The following is a 25,811-nucleotide window of genomic DNA, read 5'->3' as shown; positions in this document are numbered from 1 at the left end:
TTTAGAAATTGTTTAAATTGAAACAAGATATACATAAAATGTCAGTTGTTTAACACCAATAGTCATTAGGGAATTGTAATTCAAAACTATGAAATATAACCTGGTACCCAATAGGTTAACTTTAAAAAAAAAAAAACTAAGAAATAGTGTTGATGTGGATGTGAAGAAATTGCAGTCATTGTGCATTATTGGCTGGGATGTAAAATGGTGTAGCTACAGTGGAGGAAAGTATAATAGTTTTTCTAAAAACTAAGTAGAGCTTGGTGTGGTAGTGTACATTTTTAATCTCAGCATTCTGAGGGCAAGGGCAGGTGGATCTTTGTGAGTTTGAGGCCAGCCTGGCTTACTTAAGGAGTTTCAGAACAGCCAGGGGTACATAGTGAGAGGCTATTTAAAAAAAAAATAAACAGCAAGACCAAAACAAAACAAAAATCCCCCAAAACCTAGAGAATTACCTCTGATGTACAAGTTATACAGAGAAGAAAGTGAGCAGTGTAGGAGTGATTATAGCAGCATGCTCACAGCAGCCAGCAGGTAGATCCACCCAGGTGTCTATTGGTACGCCTATTGGTAAAGTGTTACCGTGACACAGCAGATACCATTCTCCTTTCAAAAGGAGAGAAATTCTCACGTAGTGAGTGGAACTTGAAGACACTTATGCAGATCGCTAAGGGACAAATGCTGTACTGTTCCTTTATTGAGACACATCATAGATCGTCAGGACATAGTCACTCTACGCAGTTTTCTACATTTAAAATGGTACATTTGATGTATATTTTATCATAATTAAAATAGCTTAAAGTATTTTAGCATGCTAGAATTACAGTTCAGTTTAGTTGAACAAAAATTTACATTTAAAAAGTTCTAAGCATTCTCAGTGACTAATGCTAACATGTATGAGGGTGCAGCAGCCTCTCAAGTGGTGTTCCTCAGGAGCCTACTTTACTTTTTGAGACAGAGTCTCTCACTTGGCCTACCATGTGCAGGTTAGGCTAGGGAGCAAGCCCCAGGGCCTGTCTCTACCCCTCAAGCCCTGGGGTTGCAAGCCAGAGCCCCCGTGCCTGGCTTTTCTGTGTGGGCTCCGGGGATGTACCTCAGGCCCTCACGCTTGCACAGCAAACACGTCTTCTGCTGCAGTTGCCCTGGCCCAGTGCTAACTTTGGTAAACTGAGGGGTGGTTTTAGAAGTTCAGGCAAACTGTTCTTATTAGAAATAAACCTGTATATTATTTTAAGTCCAGTGATAGGCTTATAAAATTGAGAAGATACTACTTTTTCCTTAAACTAAAAATGTCATGCCAGTTGATTTATCCAAAGAGTCACCTTAGTTGTGTCTATTTGTATCCTTAAAGTTGTTCCTAAGCTATTTCTATAAGGAGCTGGTTTTCTGTGAGTTCAAAGACTTTGATTTATGTACCTGCTTATCTCTATAAATCCACTTCATAGAGCTCATACTAGAATGTAATTTAATTTCACCTGGAAGTGGGGGACTGTTTTACATAGAAATAGAAGTAAAAGCTTTTTTGATTCTAGACTGACATGCAGAAAACTCTTCAGGTTGTAACTTTGGCCATATGTGAAGCACAGTGGTTTCAGGTCACAAAAAACTGTTTCATTAATTGATAACATTTTCAAGCACACAAATAAAAATACTGAAATAACCAGATTCTCCATTTTCAGTTGTTCAAAAGAGAGTAACTCCATCCAGCAGAGACATGCCATCAGATCCATCTTAGTACAGTAGTTGGGATATAGTCCTGGTCCTGAAAGTGGAAATGCAGACTGAGTAAAGAGAAAGACATGGGGGTGAGCAGTGATAGCACTGCGTGGGAACCTCCTGGGGTGTAAGAAGCAGCATGCTTGGCTGAGTGTTTCTCTTAGATCCTCCATCCAGTGAGCTCACTTGAGCTTCTAGGGATGACCTCTAGGGCTCTTAACTATTTTTTTTTTTTTTTTTTTTTTAAAAAGATAAAAGAATGATCTCACCCAGACAGTGTAAGTACATGTCTGATTTAATTGACACATGTCTGACTTATTTGATACAAACCCAGTAAACATTAAAACTGTTTCAAAGAACATTTGCAGATATAGTGTAATGAAATGAAAGATTGAGATTAGATTGCTAGATTGATTAAAGCAACTGCTAATTATCATATAGGTTTGGTAGTATTCCTTCCCTTCAGAGAACTTTACAGGTTAGCCGCTGTCCCTACAGAGTTGTAAAATAACATACTCAGAAGAAAACCAGTTGTAGGTTTTTCTGTCTTACAGGATCTGTTTGGGAGGGGTGGTTTGGGCTGCTTTGGAAAGGAGTTCTGAGAACTCAGGTTCTGTCCTGAAAGTCTTCTTCCCTCCCATCTTTACTGTCCTTGGAAAATCTTCTCAAATGACTTTTTCTCTGCTAGTGTGTTTGTCTGGAGCATCACTGAGGCACAGGAAGGCAGGCTGCTGAGGAGACAGGTGTACTTTGTTAGGATAAATAAGCACCCATTTGGAGAACAGTTTGGCTGAAAGTGAGAATTGGCCTATTAAAATTCATGTCATCTCTACATGGCTCTTTGGAAACGGAAACATAGTGCATAGCTCATTAATCACCACAGCTCGGCCATCTTTCCCCTGAATTCAAGATGAATGCTCTTTTGTATCATGGAGGGGAGCTTTATTATTTTTTCCTGTTATCAGCTAAATCCTTGAAATGGTAGAACTTGTGAAAATTTCTGAATAATTTCTTTACATATCCTAAACTGCAAAGTTCAGACTTGGAAAAGAGTTTAGGTATTGCTCATCCCGTCACTGACTGACTTATAAGGAAATTAAAGTAGCTGCTGTAGTTTACATGACTTTGCTTTTAAGTGCTCTAACTATGTTACTCTGTAAACACCAGCTTTGGGAATGTGCCATTCAGATTAAGCAAAAGCTGGCCTAAATTTGCTCATTGGTCTCCTTTTATTTGTATTTTACTATTCACTTCTCAAAACTGAAGTAGAGGGCAAGCGTTAGTACGAATCCTGTTTTTGTTTTTTAAATTTCATACCTTCTAGTTTATAGGTTCCTCATATTTTAAAGATGCAGAAATGCAGTTCATGCACTGCTGCATGTGTCAGAGGGTCCTCAAGACCAGTGCTGTTTTCATAGTGCTTGATTGACTCTCACTCCCCTGTGAGGGTACAGTCTGTTTTCCAGAGGCTTCCCCATGGCAGATTGAAAACAATCAGAACCATGCAACTTTTCTTATGTATTATTTTTTATTTTGGAAAGCACAGTGTTGGTTGGTTGTTTTTTCTATCACAGAATGAAATACATTGAACCTACTGTTTGTTTTTTTAATCTCATTTTGTTTTGGTAAATTGGTAGGTGTCTGTAGTTGTATTCCATCACACATGAACTCTTGGGAGTTCTTCCTTCTTTCCTAAGTATGAAGGGGTTTTGAGGTCATGAAGGTTGAGCTTACATGATGTCTTTGGCTTTGAGGCAAACAAACTTTACTTTCTTTCTTCTGAAATAGTGTACTTTCCTGTGTAGTCTGTAAATTTTTTTCTCCCACTGTGTTTGTGACAGCTGAGCAATCTTGACAAAACGCCTTAACTAAGGAGATTTAACATGTGACAGCCACACATTAATGAGGCGGGGTTCTCACGTCAGTAAGCGGGTGGGTGCTTCTCTGGCAAGGGCTCCCGAGCTTCCTACAGAAAGGGGGTGTTTCTCAGATCAGCTCTTTCTGACGTGGCTGAAACGATGGTGGAAGAGGAGAGCCAGGCACGTCCAGCCTTTGGATGCCGTAACACGATGACACTGCCTATAGGGAGCCACGCAACTGGGTCACCAGAAACAAGCAAACAAAAGAAAGCAGCACCAGGCCCGCCTTGTGCGCATCTGTTGTTCTCTTGGCTTCAGGGCAGAGAATCTATGAAAAATCTGATACATATTATTTTTTTTCGTGGGAGATATCTCTCTGTTCTTTTATTATTTTCCAATGGTACATAGATTTTATATTTGGGTTGTAGGTCACTTTTATTTTGTTGTCTAAAATAGTCGAGTAATGAATCAGCTCTTTCAGTTAACTCCTCTGAGTGCAGATCAATTGTTTGCATGCTGCTTCTCTGACATTGAGATCCCAGAAGCTCATTTTGTGTATTTCCTGCTGCTCCTAAAGGCAGTCACTTCTCCTCCCAGCACTGGTTCCCTTGCTTGCACAAAATGTACAAGATCTTGGCAGTAGTAGTGTGCACTCATTTCTCCTCGCTTGTTTCTTTTAGGCCTTCTCAGATGACAGAAAAAGAAATGTGTGTGTATGCTAACTCTTGAGTATGCATATATGCAGTGTGCACATTTCTGTGTGTAACCATCTGTGTTTACAGCCAGCCAAGCCGGAGCCCCCACGCTTTCAGCTATAATCCGTCACCACTTGGATCACTCTAGCTACAGCAGTGGGAGCCCTACCATACGCTATCTGTTTGCTCACTTGTTTGTTACACAAAACACAGTATCAGGATTGTTAACCTGTACCCGCATGGGGAGCAGCTTTATCAGGGCACAATATTTACATGCATTTCCTTTTGTTTTCATCTGTATGGGCACCTTTCTTTGCACACTTGTTTATTTCACCTCTTTTTCCTCTATCCAACTCTTTCAGTAAGACTTTGTTACATTTGTACTACAGCTAACAAAAACAAACAAACAAACAAGTCTATGTGCCTTCATAGGACCTTCTAGATGATTTGCAAATGTTGCATAATTAAGATTTCCTCTTGTTTAAAGTCCTGAGTTTTGATTAAAAATGCATACGTAGTATGATGTCTCTGCTGTCATGGTGTCGTGCAGAACAGTCCCATCCCCTAAAGGGCCTTTCATCTATTAATCCTTTGCCTAGACTTCTCAAACTCCTGATACGATGGAGTAAACTGCTTACTTTTGCTTTTTATACAATATAACTGTAACTATACAGACTTTCAGACTGACATTTTTCACTTCGCAATATGCATGTAAAGCTCTCATTCTCTCTCCTGTGTGTATGCATGCTAGTGTTAATTGTTAACAATAACACATTATAGGGATGAGCTACAGTCTACCTATTTATGATGTACTGAAGGATGTCTGGGTTGCTCTTGTTTTGGCCAGCTAGAAATAAATGTCATAAACAACTTGTAAGGTTTTAAGTTTTTAGGTGAGTTTTCTAACCAAATGGATAAACAGAGGAACTGATTGCTGTTTTTTTTTTTTTTTTTTTTTTTAAATCATCAGAGTATGTTTGGTTTTTTGAGAAGTTCCTGAAGTGCCTGTAACCATTTTACCTTTCCACCTTTGGAATATGACTTCCTATTGCCCTGTTGTCATAAAGGAAATTGATTTCCCGTCTCATCCTTTCATTTTAGGCTTTCCTATAATTACTTTTTAGTTAGAGTTTTGTTTCTTTGTTTTTGGGATTTTTTTTTTTACAGTCCTGTCATCTTTAAAGAAAGACAGTTGGTTTTTATCTTTCTCACTTGGAATTAATCGCCCCCCCTTCCTCTCTCCCCACTTTCTTTTTTTCTTTGCTCCCTTGCCCACCTCCTCTCTCCCTTAGGACCTGCACATGCTAGGCAAGCACCCTGCCACTGATCTACTTCCCCAGCTCCCTTTATTCCCTTCCTGTCTTATTATATGAGCTAGGATTTCAAACGATACTAATAGGAGTTGGCTGTGTTCATAATCTTAAGTGGAGAAGGAGAGAGAAACATCTAGTTTCCTACTGTAAATGTGTTGTTAACTGTGTTTTTGTAAATTTTCTTTGAAGAGCCTGAGAAGTCTTCCTTGTAACTTGTTAGATTTTGGTCAGCTGTTGGAATGTGTCATGTATTTCCTCCCCTGATTAATGTACTCATTGTTTTCTTTTTGTAGGCCTGTGGATGAGGTGCATCACATTAATTGCCTTTTCTCTCTCTCTCTCTCTCTCTCTCTCTCTCTCTCTCTCTCTCTCTCTCCCCTCTCTCTCTCCTCTCTCTCTCTCTCTCTCTCCCCCCCCACTCTCCCACCCTCCCTCCCTCTCTCTCTTTCTTCCCCTTCTTTTATTCTTTTCTTCTCCTTCCCTTACTCTTCTTCCCTCCTTTCCTCCCTTTCTTTCTTTCACATCCTTCCCTTTATTTTTAAAGATTGAGCTTTTCATGCTAAAACATTTTTTCTGAAGATGGTCACAACAAAGCAAATTTTAGGACTTAATTACCTAAACAAAATAAAGCTTACTTAGATTAAGAGATCTTTTTAATGTAAAGAAAATGGCTTCCTGTTGATGTTTCTGTGTCTGATTTTCATAGGCAGAACACTCTCCTAATGGACCAGAGTGTGGTTATGGCTCCTTTCACCAGCAGTACTGGCTCGATGGGAAGATCATTGCTGTGGGAGTGATAGACATCCTCCCATACTGTGTGTCTTCTGTGTATCTGTACTATGATCCTGATTATTCATTTCTGTCTTTGGGTGTCTATTCAGCATTAAGGTAAGACTGCTTTGTACAGTTGTAATGAATTACATGGAGGTTCAGATAATTACTCAGTTTGTTTATATTTCATTATGTAACAGTAAGAATCCATCTTTCATAGTATGTTATAATACTTTTCTGCTATAGTAGTCCCATAACTGTATATTAGTATTTAAATTTAACAGTTTTAGAGGGCTGGAGAGATGACTCAGCAGTTAAAAGCACTTCCTGCTCTTGCAGAGGATAGGAATTCAGTTGTCAGCACCCATAACTAGCTGCTGATAACCACATGTAACTCCAACTCCAGGAATCCTACTGGCCCTCTTCTGGCCTCTACAGGAACTCTCGACTCATGTGTGTACACACATACACGCGCACGCGCGCGCACACACACACACACACACACACACGCCCACGGGAGTGGGGAAGGAAAGAAATGGTAGGGGAGAAAATAAAACAAACCTTTTTCAAAAAGAACATCTGTTTAGAAATGATGCCATTGTTTGATGGTAATTCTCTAGCTTTTAATGTCTCTATACACTCTGGAATATAAGAGATCAGTGGGGACTCCTGTGAGATGGCTTAGCAGGTAGAGTGCTTTCTGGGTAAGGCTGGTGTCCTGAGTTTCATCTCCAGGACTCATCTGAAGGTGCTAGGATAGAGCTGACTTTGAAAAGGCCATGTTCATTCTCTCCACCGCCAGCATACACACACAATGATAATACTTTTTTTTTTTCTTCCAGAAAGCAACCACATGTCTGGAGTTTGTGGTTTCATGTATCTATTTTCTAGGCTCTCCCGTAAAATTATTTATGTTCCTTAAATGTAACATTGTTTATATTGTTATTGCTATCATATATATTTTTTCATTATGAGTTAAAGATACAAGTAATGGGGTTTGAATGAATTAAAGGAATGTGCATCTACTGAAAGATAATACAGTTAGAGAGTTACACATTGTTTAAGGAATGGGCCACATTTGACAGTCATTTCATCAGGCACGTGGTCTTATGATATGTAGATTATCTACCCATAACAGTGGGACTTTCTGATTGTGTGCTGCTATGTGTGGCCCTCGTTAGAAAATGACTTCCCGCTTGTGGCCATAGCTGCAAATACACGTTACACAGCACAAATGTCTTTAGTGGAGAGAAGGGTGTGATGGGGTGTCTTCTTTAGAATATTTGTTTCTGGTCTTTTTACTGTGTATCCGTATGTGTGTGCGATACAACTGTTTTGATTTTGTTTTTCATGTAGCTTGAGTCTCTTTTTCCTTCTGTGTTTTGTTCCCCTATCTTTGTTTCTTATATTCACAGTTTTTTTTGTTTTGTTTGTTTGTTTGTTTGTTTTTTGAGACAGAGTTTGTCTTTTGTAACAGTCCTAGCTGTCCTGCACTCACTTTGTAGACCAGGCTGGCCTCAAATTCACAGAGAGCCTCCTGCCTCTGCCTCCCCAGTGCTGAGATTAGAGATTTATAGTCACATTCGTTTGTTTGTTTGTTTGTTTGGTTGGTTTTTGTTTTTTCAAGACAGGGTTTCTCTGTGTAGCCTTGGCCGTCCTGGGCTCACTTTGTAGACCAGGCTGGCCTCGAACTCAAAGCAATCCACCTGCCTCTGCCTCCCGAGTGCTGGGATTAAAGGCGTGCGCCACCACACCCTGCTTATAGTCACATTCTTATACCATTATGAAGTATACTGCCAGATTATTTTAATTTTTATTTATGTATTATTTTCCCTAATTAACAAAGTAGAAGTCTTGATGCTTTTCTCTAAATTAACAATTTGATTTTTACAAATTGGGCTGATAATCACTTTTTGCTATCTTAGTGCTCATCTTGACATTTTCTGCCTGACTTTTCTCTTTATATTAATGTATCAATAACAAATTTACAATTACACAAGGTTTGTAACTGATCTTTGAGCTCTATATACAATAATTTAAAGGCTAGAATATCTTAGAGATAGCAAAGGTGGTCAAATTCAGGCTATACTTTGGAGATAGAGCCCAATGACTTGCTAGATAATTGAGGATGGGTCATGGATTTTGGGTAACTGGTTGTGCAGTGATCTAAAATAGTCAGGACCAAGAAAATAAATGTCATTTTGACTAGCCAGGGTGTGGTCAAGGGTTATTGAGTGTGGGATGTCAGGGTTTGCTTGGACACATACATTCTTTTCTCAGTTTGAGTCTTGAAAATGGATTAGTTTTAGGAATAGTAATGTTTATTCTGTTAAAAAAACATTTTAAATCTTTTTTGGATAGTCTTTCAAAGATTTAGATTTGTTCTTGAAAAGTGAATAGAATATTCCATTAAACATGGAACTTCTCAGTTGGGCAGGGTAGCATATGCCTGTAATTTTAGTACTCAGAAGCCTGAGATTGGAGGATTGAGAGTTTGAGGCCAGTTTGGGCTACATAGCAAGTTATGGGATAGATTATGCTACATAATGAAACCTTCACTAACAAAGCAAAACAAAAGCTCTTAAATTTTATATATCCATTGCTGCTGTTAAAAAGGGAAAAAATGAGGAAGAAAACTTTCAAAAGACAAAACCAATATTCTTCATGCTTTAGAACTTTTAAGTTTTTTAAAACCTCTCCTAAACACCTTGCTTACTCAGCTGGACAAGTAGGGGACATTTTGTGCCAAGACTCGTCTTCATACAGAGGACAACCACTTCACACATGAGCCTTGCGGTGCAGATTCAGCTTCTTTGTTTCATCAGCCCTCTGCTAACAGATGGAGAAGGCACCGAGGGGCTGTGTTACCGTCCCTCTCGTTCTAGGGAAACTATTAACTGTGCTCGTTGCTGCACAGTGAGTTATAAATCATATATAGCTGAAAGGGTTGTGTGTAAATGCATATATAATTTTTCCTGAAATTTATTGACTATTAAGTTTTAAAGAATTTGTTCTGGTGTTAAAACAGCCCAGATTCCTTGAACATTCTAGTGCATACTAAATAGTATTATAGATATCTTTATTCTCATGTTGTATTGGTTGTGTATCAGCTCTTTTGCCCAATAAAGTATAAAATCTGAATTGAGATTGAATTTACTCAAAATAATTTAGAGTTTATTGGGGGCAGCACTGTGGTAATAATCATTTGTGTTTTAAGAATCACTTATCTTTAAAGACTTGGGTATTTTATTTGAAAATTGAAGCCAGAATTAACTGTATGGTTATCTTTTCTTCTTCTTCTTCTTCTTCTTCTTCCTTTCTTTCTTTTTTTTTTTTTTTTTTTTTTTTTTTTTTTTTAGAGAAATTGCTTTCACTAGACAACTGCATGAGAAAACATCACAACTCAGCTATTATTATATGGGTTTCTACATTCATTCCTGTCCCAAGATGAGATACAAGGTAATGCCAGTTTCATGTCTGTGCCTGCTTTCATTACAGAAGATGAGTTTTCAGTACAGTGTGCATCTTTGGGCAGAGGACTTGGCGTCTGTAGAGGTGGGGATGGCTTACTAAAGAGAGGCTTTGCTCTCTTATAAGGAGTTCTTTGTGAAGTGAGAATCACAGTCTCCATTGTGCTGACATGATCCTATGCGTTGTTGCGAGATTTAAGTATGTTTTACAGTTTCCTTTTTTTTTTTTTTTTTTTTTGAGACAGGGTTTCTCTGTGTAGCCCTGCCTGTGCTGGACTCACTTTGTAGATCAGGCTGGCCTTGAACTTACAGAGATCTGCCTGCCTCTGCTTCCCGAGTGCAGGGATTAAAGGCGTGCGCCACCACGCCCGGCCTTGCAGTTTCCCTTTAAAAAATAGTGTCAGAGTCTCTTTAGTGAAGGAGTTGGTATTTCCTAAGTGATGATACAGAACTGCAGAGGATCTGACTGCACTTACGGCTGCTTCACTGGGTGGTGCTTAGCTCTGAAGATCACAGAGATACAGTGGGAGTCTCCCTTTTAAAATGTGTATTGCAGGTGACGTTGGGGGAGTCATAGCATAAAACTGAGTCATACAGTGGTTGATAGATGGCCCAGCAGGACCTAGGGAGGAGAAAGGCAGGAGAGGGTCAAGTGAAAAATAGGTGAGATGGAGAGCCACGTTTCAGGGAGAGATGCTTTTAAGTAAGGAGTCAGAGTGCCAAACCTATGAGGCCTTCATAGGAGAAAGAGCAGTTAGACATTTGGGAGACCTGACCTGTCTATAAATAGGATTTAAAAAACAAAGAAACAGTGTGAAACAGCAAAACTAAAACCTGTTTACTTTGACCCCTGTGTGCCCACTACTCTGTAGTGATTCATCTATTTTCTCTTACCTGTTCTTTACTCCATTTCTACCTTCATCTCCTTTTGAATTATTTTGGAAGGCGTCCCTTTTTTGGATGACAAGCTCTAATATGGCCATAGCTGGCCTGGAATTTAATATGTGCACCGGGCTGGCTTCAAGCTCTAATGTGTCTGCCTCTGCCTCCCCAGTGCTAGGGTTAAAGATAGGAGCCACCATGCCAGCTAAGGGTATCTTTTTACACTGAAGAATCCAGGACCTTGTACATTCTAGGTAAGTGTTTTCTCATGAGTTTCAGCTGAGCCCCCAAGAATTTACTTGTATCCGTAAATATTGTAGTGGGTGTTTCTAAAGCATGAAAACAATGACAGTCTAAACACCACACCTGGAGAGTATTGACAGAGCTTCTAAATATCTTCTAATATCTGGTATAGTCAGTGATCCTATTTCCTGATTGATAAGCTGTTTTGCAATCGGTTTATTTAATTAGGACCCAAACAAGGGTCATACATTACATTCAGTTAATATATCTTAAGTCTCTTTAAGCTATGTTTTTTCAGTTTACTTTGAAAGAATAATTCACTGGACTTTGTAGTTGTGATCATGACTTTACAGCTCTGAGGTTGAGTATTAAATAGCTGATGGTTTCATTGTCAGCAGTCTTGGTCTCTAGATGTAGGACTGGCTATGCATCAGTTTCCTCAGCCCTCATTTCTGGGTTTAGGAATTACTTCTCCTACAGTCTATACTAAATGTTAAAACTAAGTTCAACATTTCTATGACAATAGCACTTTTATATTTCTTCCTCAAATTCAGTTGTGCCCTGTTTATGTATTCCAGGTGAAGTCTGTTGATAGTTATCGTTATTTTGTTTGCTAGCTAGCTTATAGCTACATAGCCACATAGTAGACTTTGTGCAAGTGTGTGTTTTTGTGTATGTGCATGCTCATACGTATGCTCACATGCATACACGTGCACTCGTGTACACGTGGAAGGCAGAGGATAACCTTAGGTGTCACTCAAATGTAATTGCTCAGGTTCTATCCAATTTTTAAAAAAATATGGTGTCTCACTGGTTTGGAATTTACCTAATGAGCTTAGCTCCAGGGATCTGCCTGTCTCTGCCTTCTAGCACAGGAATTGCAAGCATTTGTCACTATGTCTGTTTTATTTAGTTCCTAGGGATCAAATTCAGGTTCTCTCCAGCGCTTACCTACTGCGCCATCTCGCTAGCCCCTCGATGTTTAATACTTAGGAAATCTTGTTAGTGAATAGAAATACTAACGAGGAGGAAGTATTAAACATCAAAGCAGTAGGGTGATGAGAAGTTCATTTGCTTAGCAAGTATTTGTTGAGTGGGATTAGGATAGATTCTACTTTGCAAATATATTATAACACAGGGACAGGAACATAGTTCTAAGAGAATATGGTAATTCTGTGACTCTAGTTATGGAGCGTAGATAAGTACTCTGATGGCAAAGAGGTGGCAGCACAGATGTGTGCGTGGAGAGGTTGTTGTCAGCAGCTAGTTTTGCACCTCGGAAGCAGCATGAGATATGGTTAGTATTGTCATGTGAATATGTTCTCTCCTCAGTTGGATAGCATGTATAAAGTCGTTTTGTAGGGTCAGTCATTTTCCTGCTCATGTACTAAAAAAATGCACCAAACTTCCAAGGAACTTGCTGTTAGCTGGATCTACGAATTCAAATGCAAAGGAAGAGGCTAGTTGGTGCCAGCTTTGCCTTTCTATGAGAACATTTAAAGTTGTAGAGCCAGGTGTGGTGGCACACATCTTTACTCCCAGCACTCGGGAGGCATAGGCAGGCGGATCGCTGTGAGTTCGAGGCCAGCCTGGTCTATAAGTGAGTCTAGGACAGCCAGGGCTACACAGAGAGACCCTGGCTCGAAAAAACAAAACAAAATAAAACAAAACAAAAATCCAAACAACAACAAAAAAGTTGTGGACACTTGGCCTTTGCTCAGAAGATCGTGGTGCTGAGCTCCTTTGTTGCATGGCAGATGCAAAGGCTCACTTTGTGGACCATGTGGGAATACTGCCTTTGTGCTACCATGTATCACAGATGTTCTGAGGAATAGTGAATTTCTAGGCCTTTTTCTGTCTTCCTTCAGTCTGATCTCCTGCCAGCTCTTTGTGTTTGTGCCTCAGTGTCTTCTTCTCAGTAAGGTCCTCTAGAAACAGAGGGTGACCATGTAAAATGATGTGGGAAACTCAGTAGAACATGTCCTCTCACTGTACATGGCAGCAGACTGAAACTAGTACTTCCTACTCTTCACTGTGTATAGGAATATTGTTCAGGGCTGGAGAGATGGCTCAGAGGTTAAGAGCACTGGGTGCTCTTCCAAAGGTCCTGAGTTCAATTCCCAGCAACCACATGGTGGCTCACAACCATCTATAATGAGACCTGGTGCCTTCACTGTGTTTAGGAATATTGTTCAGGGCTGGAGAGATGGCTCAGAGGTTAAGAGCACTGGGTGCTCTTCCAAAGGTCCTGAGTTCAATTCCCAGCAACCACATGGTGGCTCACAACCATCTATAATGAGGCCTGGTGCCTTCTGGTGTGCAGGTGTAGATGCAGGTAGAACACTGTATACTTAAATAAATAAATCTTTAAAAAAAAAGAATATTGCTCAGAGACTTTTAATTAATATATATATATCCTAGTGGCTTAGTAGTGAAGAGAGAGCACTGGCTGCTCTTCCAGAGGACCAAGGTATGGTTGTCAGCACCCACCTGGAGGCTCACAGTCTTTCATAACTCCAGTTCCAGAGGATTGAACACCCTCTCTGGTCTCTCAAGGACCAGGAACCCACACAGTGCACTTTATACATGTAGGTAGAACATCCATACACATGAAATAAAAGTAAATAAATTGTTTAGAAACCTCAGACCCTAATTGTAATTTTAAAAAATTTGAACAAAGGAAACATGAAGACTAATGTTTATACATGGAATTTCTTCCTCACATTTTTTGGTATGTTTTTGAAATCATGAATCCTGAGGAAAGTTATGTCAAAAGTCAGGATATTGGGGAAAAATATATAATTCTTCCATAAAAGTTAAACCTGAAAAATCAACATTAAAACATTACTAGTTTGAGAAATCCGATGTTAGATGGAAGGAAGATCTAGAGCCATGACTGAGGGAGCTCATTGAAGGAAGCAGGACAGGCTTATGGTGAAAGAAGCTGTTAGGTCTAATCAAATCATCTTCTGGTGGCTGCTGTTCCAGTAGGGGATAGAGCTCTTGTTTTTAACAGTGTAAATGGTGCCATAACTACAGTAAGAATTTCAGAATACACAGAGTTAGGTATAGTGGTACATACCTGTTGTCCCAGCACTTGGAAACTTGACACAAGAAGAATGTTATCAGTTTGAGGCTAGCCTGGGCTACACAGTGAATGTGTTCCAGGCCATCTAGGGCTGCACGGCAAGACAGTGCCTCCAAAGACAATGAGAGAGGCCTGCCTGTGATGCCTAAAACCTCGTTGGATGGTTCAGTGCAATGGCATAACTGAATCCAGGCGATAACAGCAAAACACCAACTGAGCTCTAGTCTGCAAGGAGTCCTTAGTTATGAAGTAGTGTTTTAGGCTGCTGAGTGTTGGGGTGATTTGCTACTCAGTGGTGGATGACAGAAGCATCATGTGGATATGACAGTCATATTTCGTCCTGTGTTGATTGTGCAGGCTCATGTCCTAGAGTAAGCTGATCTGGGCAGTTGTTATGGTAGCCCAAAGTAAGAGGTTTTGCAGAGCCACTGAATTTCTCTGTGGTTATACCAGAAATGCTGTGTGGTTTATGGGAGTTTGTCTTTATAAGGCTTTTACTGAGCCTACAAGTCATCTTCACATGTCAACAAGTTTTGCTTTTGTATGAGTTTCTAATGATGACTACTACAAGATGAGATCTCCATGTGGTCATCTTGATAGTTAGGTAAACAACATGTGTTACAGTATGTCCTGCTCTCTGTTTATAGTTTACAGCATTTATATTGCCTAAGATGGTTTTGGATAAAGATTTAGTCTTATGTGTATGTGTATGGATGTTTTACTGACATGTGTGTCTGTGCACCACTGTGTACCTGGTGCATGAGGAGGATAAGAAAGGTAGTTGGATGCTCTGGAACTGGAGTAACAGACAGTTGTGAGTTACAAGTGCTGTGAATCAAACCTGGGCTTTCTGGAAGAGTGTTTAACCGCGGACCCATCTCTATAGCCACTATATTTTATTTTTAATGGTGTCATTGGTATGCATGTATTTCTATGTTCATAGTTTACCCTTTTGTTGTCTCCAGTGTTATGCAATAAACCTTTATTAAAAACAAATCCTTTCAGCTTTTGTTCAGATTTTTACTTTGTGAATCATTTCTTTCTTTCCCCTCTTCATTTTACCTTTGGTTTGTTCTCTCAAATTCCTATATTAATTCACATTTCAATATTTGTTCTCTTTATGTTCTAGAAAATATTTTTACTTCAAAATGTTTACCTACTTTGCTAAAGCTTTAAAAAAATAAAGCATTTTTCCAATGCTTTCCAAGGGCTTACTATTTACACATCAAGCTTACTTTTTAGTTTCCTTTTTACCTGTTTTGCTACATTTGAAAACTATTTGATTACTTTTGAAAGTGAAAATTGGAGTATCCTGAAGTGTTGTTAGGCGTAATTTAAAATACTTTGCTCTTCATATTATCTCTCAGTGCCGCTGAGAGGCTGTTGTGCATTTTCAAAGGGGTGTTTTGATGAAGCCCTTCAAGCAGGCTTGTATGCAGGCCAGAGTAAACAGTGATTTTAAGCAGTCTGCTTTGGTGTCATGACATGGCCAGACATCAGTGGAAACATCAGAAAGGGTTCTGAAACAGCCAAAAAGAAACAAAGGGCTAATTCATCTTTGAGCAGCTCTTACACTGAATGCTTCAGCTGGGCAGTGGGCAGACAGAACCCCTGGAATTCTGTAGGACTTTGCCCACAAGAAGATTTTTGGCAATACTGGTACAAAAGCACCTATAAAAATGTTAATTGGCATTAACAGAGCTGTGTGAGCAAAATCCTGTGCTACTGAAACCCCAGAGCTTCAAAGTTTCTTGACCAAACAGACCAGTGAATGTTATTTTACTACAGTCTAGCAGCCCAGGGTCTTACATGTGGGTACATGTGGTAGTGACTTTTCTCTATTGCTGGACTGAAAGGAATACAAATGATCTCATCAGTTACCCACAGCACAGAACCAAATACTGGATTCTTTTGATTCAGCATTTGTTTTTTTTGATGTCAACTGTCCAATGGATTAGACATAGTCAGTGAAACAAATCACCACAGAATAATTTTAGTAAGGGATTTTGATGCCTCCTACAGGCACTGTGAGGTAAAGAATCTGGTACTAAGCACAAAATCATGTTTCTAAAATTGTTTCAAGTGAAGACATGTGGCACACTGGATCCAAAAATAGTTCCTTGAGGGTCATCTGTTCTAAGCCTCTCATTTCACATGGAAAAAAAAAAAAAAAAAAAAAAGGTCAAGGTGGCTGACTTGCCCAGTGTTTGCATCAACTCCCATATAATTTTAATAGCATAAGGGAGCATCTAAATTAAGCAGGGGCTGGAGAGATGACTCTGGTTAAAAACACCGGCTACTCTTGTGGGAGACCTGAGCATGGTTCCCAGCATCCACACCAGGCAGCTTACAACCACTTACAACTCAGCTTGAAGGGATTGTGTGCCCTGTCCGGCCTCCTCAGGTACTCCTGTGCACATGGAATCACACACGTACATATACAAAAACAGAGATAAAGCTCAACGCGGTGGTGCACGCCTTTAACTGCAGCACTTGGGAGGCAGAGGCTGGTGGATCTCTGTGAGTTCGAGGCCAGCCTGGTCTACAAAGTGAGTCCAGGATAGCCAAGGCTATACAGAGAAACCCTGCCTCAAAAAACCAAACCAAAAAACAAAAATAAAGATAAATCTTTTAAAAAAGAATTGGAGTTCACATAAATAGTATCACTTACCAGATTGTCAGTAAGTTGTGTATATGTGTGCATTTGTATGCATGTGTGTGTGTGTGTGCTTGTGTTTCATTTGGAATATTCTAAAATGCTTAAGTTGTCTATTTACTTTTAATTTTTGTTTTATTATTATTATTTTATTATTTTTATTTATTTATTTTATTTTTTGGTTTTTTTGAGACAGAGTTTCTTTGTGTAGCCTTGGCTGTCCTGGACTTGCTTTGTAGACCAGGCTGGCTTCAAATTCACAGAGATCCTCTTGCCTCTGCCTCGCCAAGTGTCAGGATTACAAGTGTGTATCACCGCACCCAGCTATTAATTAAACATTTTTTTTAACATTTATTATTTGTGTGAGTGCACATGCATATCACAACACGTGAGAGGTCAGAGAAAATTGTAGAAGTTTATTCGCTCCTTCCATCATGTGAGTTTTGAGGCTAGAACCCAAGTTGTCAGTTGTTGTAACAGTGCCTTTACTCACTGGCCAGCTTGCTGCCCCTTGATTTGCTTGTTAAAATTAAATATTAACTGGAGAAATCACTCCTGGTAACCACATGCCATATTATTTGTTTTTAATCATCTCTTTGCAATGAAATAGAATGTTTAAGAATAGTGCACACTTTTAAAAATTCTTTTCTTTGCCCGCAAACGTCTTGCCTCTGAGCTCCTCATTCTCCCTTGCGTTGGACATGGCGTTCCCTTCTTATGCCAGGCTGGTGTTTCCTTTGTAAACCAAACTGTGCCACTCTGAGGTGGCACAGCGGAAGAGTTGAAGATATAGGGGAAGTCCAGAGGCAAAAGTGGCTTGGCCTTTCTGCTGACGTTTCTGGCGAGGGTTGGGGTGCTGGACACTTTCTGGCAAAGGATACAAAGTTTACAAAGTATACAGTTAACTAAGGGAGCCCAATAGCTAACAGTTGTGTCCTCATGGAACTCCGACCCTCTGAAACCGTAGCCTAATTAAATGCTTTATTTTATAAGTTGCCTTGGTCATGCCATTTTGTCACAGCAATAGAGAAGTAACTAAAACATTACCCTTAAGTACCTCATTTGTTGTTTTTCAGGTTAATGAAAATGAATTAATACAGTAGTGAATTATTCCTTTTATCAATACAGTTTTAGTGTGTAAGCCGAAAGTTGAAGTTTAGCCATTGGACTCGATTTATGTGGTGCCAGGGCCTTGTGTGTGCAAGGCAGACACTACTAACTGAGCTACATCCTGAACCTCTGGGTGTGCTTTAAATAGTATAATAAATAAATAACCAGTAACTCAACACTGACATGTAATAATTCACTGTTCCTAAGAATCAAGTTGTTTTTGAAAGAGAAATTAATTTTTTGTGTGTGAGTTTTAAAGATCTGATGTTTCTTGTGGAACATTTGTTTTTAGTTCCTTCTTTTTGTTGGAAGGTAGAAAAATCTACTTGTGGATTATGGCTGTGTCTTCTGCTTTCACATTACCTATTTGAATTCTCAGCTGATAGTGTGCTTCTCGGTATCCTCCCTTTCCTCCTCTACACCTTCCAAGATTCATCTGAAATTTGCTTCCTTTGTGAAATCTTGCTGTCCTTCTGACTTGAGTGCATTGTTTTATTGCAGTGCATGCTCTTATACCAGTGTTGATGGCATTGAGTTATGGACTTCCCCATCTGTCTCATTAGTTTCTGAGCTTTGGAGAGATGGAAGTTGAGCTCATTAGTTTTTGCAGCACTATCTCTTCTTTATAGTAAATGTTTCAGGATATCTTTAGATGTATAGTTTAGGTAAATGGCTAATGAATCATTTGGTCACTGCTTAGGGGAAATGCATATCTGTGTCAAATGGTTGCATTGTTTGGCATTTCTACAGGTTGTCTTCTTATTTTGGCAGTAATAAAGACAAGTTCACTTTAATTAAGAAGAGGGATTCTTTAAAAAAATTTTTTTTTATTAATTCATTCATTTTACATCTCAATAGTTATCCTATCCCTTGTATCCTCCCATTCCTCCCTCCCTCCCATTTTCCCCTTGCTCCCCCCCCCCCCCCCATGACTGTTCCTGAGGGGACCTCCTCCCCCTGTATATGCTCATAGGGTATCAAGTCTCTTCTTGGTAGCCTGCTATCCTTCCTCTGAGTGCCACCAGGCCTCCCCATCCAGGGGACATTGTTAAATATGGGGCACCAGAGTACGTGTGAAAGTCAAACCCCACTCTCCACTCAGCTGTGGAGAATGTCCTGTCCATTGGCTAGATCTGGGTAGGGGTTTGAAGTTTACTGCACGTATTGTCCTTGGCTGGTGTCATAGTTTGAGCAGGACCACTGGACCCAGATCTGCCCATCATAATGCTCTTCTTGTAGGTTTCTAGGACCCTGTGGATCCTTCTATTTCCCCATTCTCTCATGCTTCTCTCGCCTAAAGTCCCAACAGGATGTCCTCCCCACCATCCCACTTTCCTGATAAGTAAGACTTTAAAAAATATAGAATGCTTTACTAATTTGTGTGTAATCCTTGTGCAGGGGCCATGCTAATCTTCTCTGTATCGTTCCAAATTTAATATGTGTTCTGCCGAAGCGAGCACAGAAGAGGGATTTTTTTTTTTAAAGATTTATTTATTATTATGTATAGAGTGCTCTGCTTGCTTGTACTCCTGCAGGCCAGAAGAGGGCGCCATATCACATTATAGATGGTTGTGAGCCACCATGTGGTTGCTGGGAATTGAACTCAGGACCTTTGGAAGAGCAGGAGGTGCTCTTAACCACTGAGCCACCTCTCCAGCCCCAGAAGAGGGATTCTTAAAATAATGAAAATACTATTGTGTTTGAATTGTCAGAGAGAGGCAAGATGTTCTTGCCTTTGTATTTTTCAGGCATTGTAATTAACTTAGAACATTTGTAATTGTGAAAACATATAGTATAATTTGAATTATACTAAATTACATTAAAATTATTTTAGAAATATTTCTTAATATATTTATATTACTGTTAAAGAACAAACCACAAACAACAAACTGAACATATGGGACTGAATATTGCCAGATGTAGTGGCATCCGCCTGTAATTCCTGCTTTTTGGAGGTCTAGGCAGGAGGATCAGGATAAGGCATCCTTAGCCACATAACAAGTTCCAGGCCAGCTCATAGAGCCACATAAAACCCTGTCTCAATAAGACAAAAAAACAGGGTCACCGAAATGGTTCAGCACTTACTCTATAAACCTGGCAACTTGAATTTGATACCAAGAACCCATAGAAAGGTGGAAGAGAACCAGCTCCCCATGGCATGTCTTTCTTTCCTTCCTTCCTTCTTTCTTCCTTCCCTTTCCCTCCCTCCCTCCCTCCCTTCCTTCCTTCCTTCCTTCCTTCCTTGCTTTTTAATTAAAAACAAAATCCAAGGCAAACTAAGTGATGTATTCCTCACATTTCTGGACTCTGGGACGTCTGAGATCTAGGTACTAGTAGTTTCTGTATCTGGTGAGAGCTGTTCTCTCTCCCTTCAAGATGGTGCTCTGAACTCTGTCACTTAGAAGGGACAGAAGGACACAGGGAACCAATGCTGTGCCTAAGGGAAGAGCAAAAGGGACCTAATCTAGTTTCCTTCCTTTAAAAGATCATCAGGATGGAGCTCCTTTAAAAAGCACTGCTCCCTTCATGAGGATGGAGTCCTTATGATGTCATCACATCTTTTTGCTCTTTTGGTTTTTTTTGAGAGAAGGTTTCTCTGTGTATCCTTGGCTGTTCTGGATCTCCCTTTGTAGACCATGTTAACCTCGAACTCATGGGGATCCACCTGGCCTCTGCCTCCCTGAGTGCTGGGATTAAAGATGTATACCACCACCGCTGGGCTGACTTAGTCACTTCTTAAAGCTCACCTCTTAATACCACCACTGTAAGGAATGAGTTTCAACACGAATTTCGGAGGAAATTCGGAGGGAGACATTTGGACTTCAGCAGCATCTAATTATATTTGACTCATTGCAATTAAAACCCTTACAATACCAACTAGAATACAGCATAAAGTACTTTCTGGGGAGGATGGTAATAAACTTTGTATAACTGTACAATATAACTTTACTGTGTAGTGACGGTTCTAGCAAGTAACATTAACTTGTTTCATGCTCTAGCATATTAGTTAGAGAAAGGCACTGAAGTGAACTGAGACCCACTTTGCGTCCTTCTTTCTACTTGGAATTTTGGGAGTGTCCCTAATGTCTACAGGTGTTTTAGATGTCCACAGCTGAGATGGTTGGAAAAGAATGTGTACTACTGACTTGTAATGAGGTAGAGGTCAGTGGTGCTGCAAAACTTTCTGTAGTGCACAGGATGGCCCAAGTAACCTGGCCCAAAATGTCAGAAGGACCAGGCTTGAAGGTGTTACTGGCTTGCCATTCTAATCCGTAGACTTTATGGTTGTGATGTTTTCATGAGTAATTTGATTTGATGTTAAATAAAAAAAAAAAAATAAATAAAGCATGTACAAATTGATTTGCTTTGAGTTTGCCATAACAAACTTGAAATAATTATCATAATGACACACCAGAGAGACTTTTTAAAATGTTTACTTCATTACCCTATGCAGCTAGACAGCTGCAATGATGCTATTACTACCTTAAGTCTTCTTTGTGGGGGACTTATATGTGACCTTCATGTTAAAGGTAGTTAGTTAGTGTTTCTGCACAATGAGACCTGCCAGAAAATCTAAAGGTTGGTATATTGTTTGTCTTGTGGTTTTGTTTTGTTTTGTTTGAGACAGACTCTCGCTATGTAGCTCTGGCTGCCCTGGAACACATTATATAGAACAGGCTGGTCTTGAACTTGCAGAGATCTGTCTGCCTCTGTCTTGAGGGCTTGCAAAAGTAGCAGTAGCAGGACAAGTAAAAGGTTCTAGGAAGTGATGTTTCGCTTTTCTGGTCCTGATATGCTTGTAGGGCCTGATTTCTTAGTATTTAGGAGCCATTGCAGAAGTAAAAAGAAATTCAACATCATAATAATCAAGTCAGGTGGATTGCTTTCACTCAGGCAACAGTCTGTCTTTTCAGTACACAGAGCATAGTCTTGGTCTACTCATAGCATGCAGTTTCACTCATTTTCAACTTTCTTAAGCGGAGATGTCAGACACATCTTAAACTAATGAGTGTAAATCGTTTAATATAGTTAAAATTAAATTGATTTAGGGGATGGGGAGAGATGGCTCAGTCGCCTTCCAGATGATCTAGGGTTGATTCCCAGCACCCACATGGTGGTTCACAACCATGTGTAACTCCAGGGAATGTGATACTCTTTTTCTGGCTTCCATAGGCACCACACATGCACATGTAACACAGTGTATTACATGCAAAGCATGCATACATAAGACATGATTAAAAATTAAACTGAGTTGTTTTTGAGAAGTGCAAGTTCCTGTATGTGTGTTTAACTATTTTGGTTTGTGGTAAACCTCCTTTATCCGTAGAGGCCATCTATTCCAAGACCCCCAGAGAATGCTGGAAACTGCAGGTAGCTCTAGAGCTTCTCTTACATTTTTCCTGTGCATACATAATTGCAACAGTTAATAATTTGAAATTTAGGCATACCATTAGCAGGGGTGGCAAGACGGTTCAGTGGGTAAAGTGCTTACCCACTTGTTTTGTTTGAGACAGACTCTCGCTATGTAGCTCTGGCTGCCCTGGAACACATTATATAGACCAGACTGGCCTTGAACTTGCAGAGATCTGTCTGCCTCTGTCTTGAGGGTTTGGATTCCTGAATTGGATTCCTGAAATCCGCATACATGTGCAAGAGAGACCCAACTCTATGAAGTTGTCCTCTGACCTCCACATGTGTGCTATGCCACCCATCCCCATCACACACACACACGAGAGAGAGAGAGAGAGAGAGAGAGAGAGAGAGAGAGAGAGAGAGAGAGAGAGAGAGAGAGAGAGAGAGAGAGAGAGAGAGAGAGAGAGAGAGAGAGATATTTAGCACTAAAGTGCAACTGCAAGTCTATCAATATACTATAGTAAATGGTATGCAAATGGCTTATATCAAAATGTCTTCGCACACTTTTACCTTTCACATTAGAGAAAACTTGATAGCTGTTCTCTGGTATGTTTGGATTGCCAGTACCACTGTTGTGCTTAAGGGCCATTGTTAAGTAAGTGCATCTGGGGCAGTCCTATAGCCAAGAACCTAGTAACCTTGGGCACTGGGTATTCTATAGACAGAGGGATGATTTGGGCCCCATTGGAGCAAAGCAAGATGGCTTAATATTTTATCATGCTATTCAGAATAGCACACAGTTACAGATATCTTCCAGGATTTTCTATAATACCTTGGGCTCTGGCTAGCCTCAGGTAACTGAAATTGTGGAATTTGAAGTCATGGATGGGGTGTGAGCACCTGACTTCTGGTGTAAGCATTAAAACCAGCTTTATTATTTCCCTCTCTCCTGTCAGGGTGCTCCATCATAGCTTACTTAGGTCTTCAGATATAGAGAGAAGTTTTATTCTTAACATCTTCATTCTTCCTCATACAAGTGAAGCCACTGTGGCGGCCCATGCTTGCAATTCAAGCTCTTGGAAGGCAAGGACAGGAAAATAAGGAGTTAAAGATCATCCTCACCTACATAGTAAGTTTGAGACCAGTCAGGCTACGTGAAACCCTGCTTCAGAAGACAAAACCACCACCACCAAAAAGATAGTTTTCATACTAAACAATTTGCTTGTTTGTTTTGAGACAATCTTGCTATACAGCCCAGGCCTCAACTCGCTGTGTAATCTTGGCTGCCCTCTAATTTCTGCTCCTTTTGTCTTAGCCTTCTGAGTGCTAGCGCTAAACGTATGTACCCGACACATCTAAATTTAATGCATTCAGATCCTTATTGTCACACTTCATGTCATCAGCAAACCTTGAGCAGCATAGCCATCTTGGCTGTGTAGCAGGAAGTGCTAGTGCTGAGAAGCAGGGTCCCCATCCCTAGGAGGCCTTCAGCAATTTCTGCCAGTGCCTTGACTCCTGTCATTTGTGTGTGGCCTGAGTCATATGTTATTTAAAGATGACTAATGTAAGTGGAAATCATTTTGCTAGAAGTCGGGATTTCACATGGTCCTCTTACCCATGTTCCTTTGTTTTCCCTTGAGGGTTTCCTTTTCTTCTGAGTCTTCCCTGTTTGCCTTGAGGCATATCACTGTTGTTCATGTATAGTTCCTTTCACTCTTTCTGCTAGTGCATTGCAGTTAATTCACAGCTAATCTGTGACCCATTTAACTTACTGTAATCCTTCAGTTTTTCTCCCTCCTCTCTGTTTACTCTTTCATTCAGATGTCTGCTCTTAGCCATATGTCTTTTCTGAGGAAAATCGCTATTCCATAGACTCCACCGAAGAAAATGTTGCCTTTGAGTCTAGGTCACCATACTTAGTACTGTGTGACCCTAACATCTGGAGATGGGGTGCCGGACCCAAAGTCAGACAGCTGTTCTAGGATAGATTAGTATCATGCAAGGCTCAGCATTAAAACGTTGCCTACAGAAGAGCAGATGAACAAACCTTTAAGCGCCTCTTCCTTAAGGATAAAGCTGGGCTTGGACTGTGGAGAGGGTCCGTGGTTACAGTGAGGACATCCATAAAGAGAAACAGCAGGCAAAAAACAGATTAGGTTTTCTAACCATGTGGCTGCAGTTGGACATTGTAAGAAAAAAAAACCTTTGTTACAAGACACATTATCTAGTGAGTAGAGACCTTGAGTTTCTTTTATTTGGCTCTCAAAGGGGCCAGTGAATGGAAAGATAATCAAGATGAGGGAACTTCAGATAGCAGGAGAAGCAAAAGCTTCTGAGAGGCAGCAGCAGATGAAAACGCAGATCAAGGCCTCCTGCTGCTGAGGTGATGACATAAGTAACCGCTTGCCAGTTCTTGACTATGATCTTGGGTCCATGAAGCTTTCCTCCAGCCTGGAACTCTCTGGAGGTCTGACACCATGCAGCTTATACTTTAGCCCTTGTCTCTGTAAGCACCTGTCTATAATAGTGTGTTCCATTTCCATATTAGTACGAACTTCTTATGAGGACCACGAGTGAAAGACCACTATAACAGCCTCGTCTATCAGCAGCACAGTTGCAGTAAGGGGAGCAGCAGCTAAGGCAGGCCTTGCTTCCGTTCCTCAGGATGCTGAGCATCTGTGACTGGTACCACATAATCTGCCTGACACTGAGGAAATAGTGGAGAGGAAAGACCTTGGTGAAAGAGTGAAAGTTCTAATTTCCCCCTCCTGTATATTATGCCACAAAGTGGGTAGCATATACCAGGCACTTGTGCTGTGTCCCAGAGGACAAAAGCTGCCCCAGGAAAGACATTCTTGCAGTTACAGAGCATGCCAAATTAACTTGAATGCTTTATTTTTACCAGAAATGGATATTTTTTGTCAAGTGACTTGGCTGTGTGACAGATACTTTCTTAGAGTGAATGATAAGAGCTTGTGACTTCAGAGAAAACAATTGCTTTCATTATAATGGAGAGAAAACGTCTATGGCTATGACTTTAGAATGTGCTTTGTGACTAAACTTTAAATAAATGACTTGTGAAACTATTAGAATTTAGGGTATTCGCAGTGAAGAATAGTCACAGTTATGAAAAGACTTATTACACCTCTCCTTCCAGTTATCAGTGCTAGCTAGACTGTCTTCCCGTACTTCAACCAAAATGACAGATTGTAACAGTTTTGAATACTATTGCCTAGGTTGGGATGTTCTGATTTCGCCCCCCATAACTAGGCTGCTTTTATCCTTTTCTAGAAGCAGGGTCATCCTATCAGTGTTCTTATGACATGCTATCAGGGCCATGGCAATCTGATTATTTGCAAAGGATGCATAACACTAGGGATCTTCTACTAAGCCAAAGACTAAAATTGAAACTGTGTTAATTCATTGACATTAAAGTTGCTTTAATTTGGTACTTTGAGGGCTGGAGAGATGTCTCAGCAGTTAAGAGCACTGAATGTTCTTCCAGAACATCCAGGTTCAGTTCTCAGCACTTGTGTGGACTAAGTGTGTGTGACTCCAGTTCCAGGGGATCTGATGCCCTCTCTGGCCTCTGGGGGCGCCATGAGGTATGCTTGTGATACACAGACATATATAAAATAATGTTTTACAAACTGAT

General features: G+C 40.2%; 1 protein-coding gene and 1 non-coding gene across 7 annotated transcripts in view; one reads left to right on the top strand and one right to left on the bottom strand.

Annotated features, from left to right (window-relative positions):
- The window catches only part of Ate1 (arginyltransferase 1), a 126,912-nt gene that overhangs the window by 50,106 nt on the left and 50,995 nt on the right, over nucleotides 1–25,811 (top strand). For all 6 annotated transcript variants that reach the window (XM_051145422.1, XM_051145420.1, XM_051145418.1 and 3 more), the window contains 2 exons: nucleotides 6,290–6,471; nucleotides 9,714–9,813. In XM_051145422.1, coding sequence (XP_051001379.1) covers nucleotides 6,290–6,471; nucleotides 9,714–9,813 — 282 coding nt within the window. The remainder of the gene's footprint in view (nucleotides 1–6,289; nucleotides 6,472–9,713; nucleotides 9,814–25,811) is intronic.
- LOC127190253 (U6 spliceosomal RNA) lies at nucleotides 19,157–19,263 on the bottom strand. The gene has a single exon (XR_007830750.1). It is a non-coding gene; the product is annotated as a U6 spliceosomal RNA (small nuclear RNA).

The sequence above is a fragment of the Acomys russatus genome, chromosome 5 (genome assembly GCF_903995435.1).
Source record: "Acomys russatus chromosome 5, mAcoRus1.1, whole genome shotgun sequence".
In the NCBI taxonomy this organism is placed as follows: Eukaryota; Metazoa; Chordata; class Mammalia; order Rodentia; family Muridae; genus Acomys; species Acomys russatus.
Note: the sequence above shows the minus strand (reverse complement) of the source record. Positions and strands in the feature narration are given on the sequence as shown.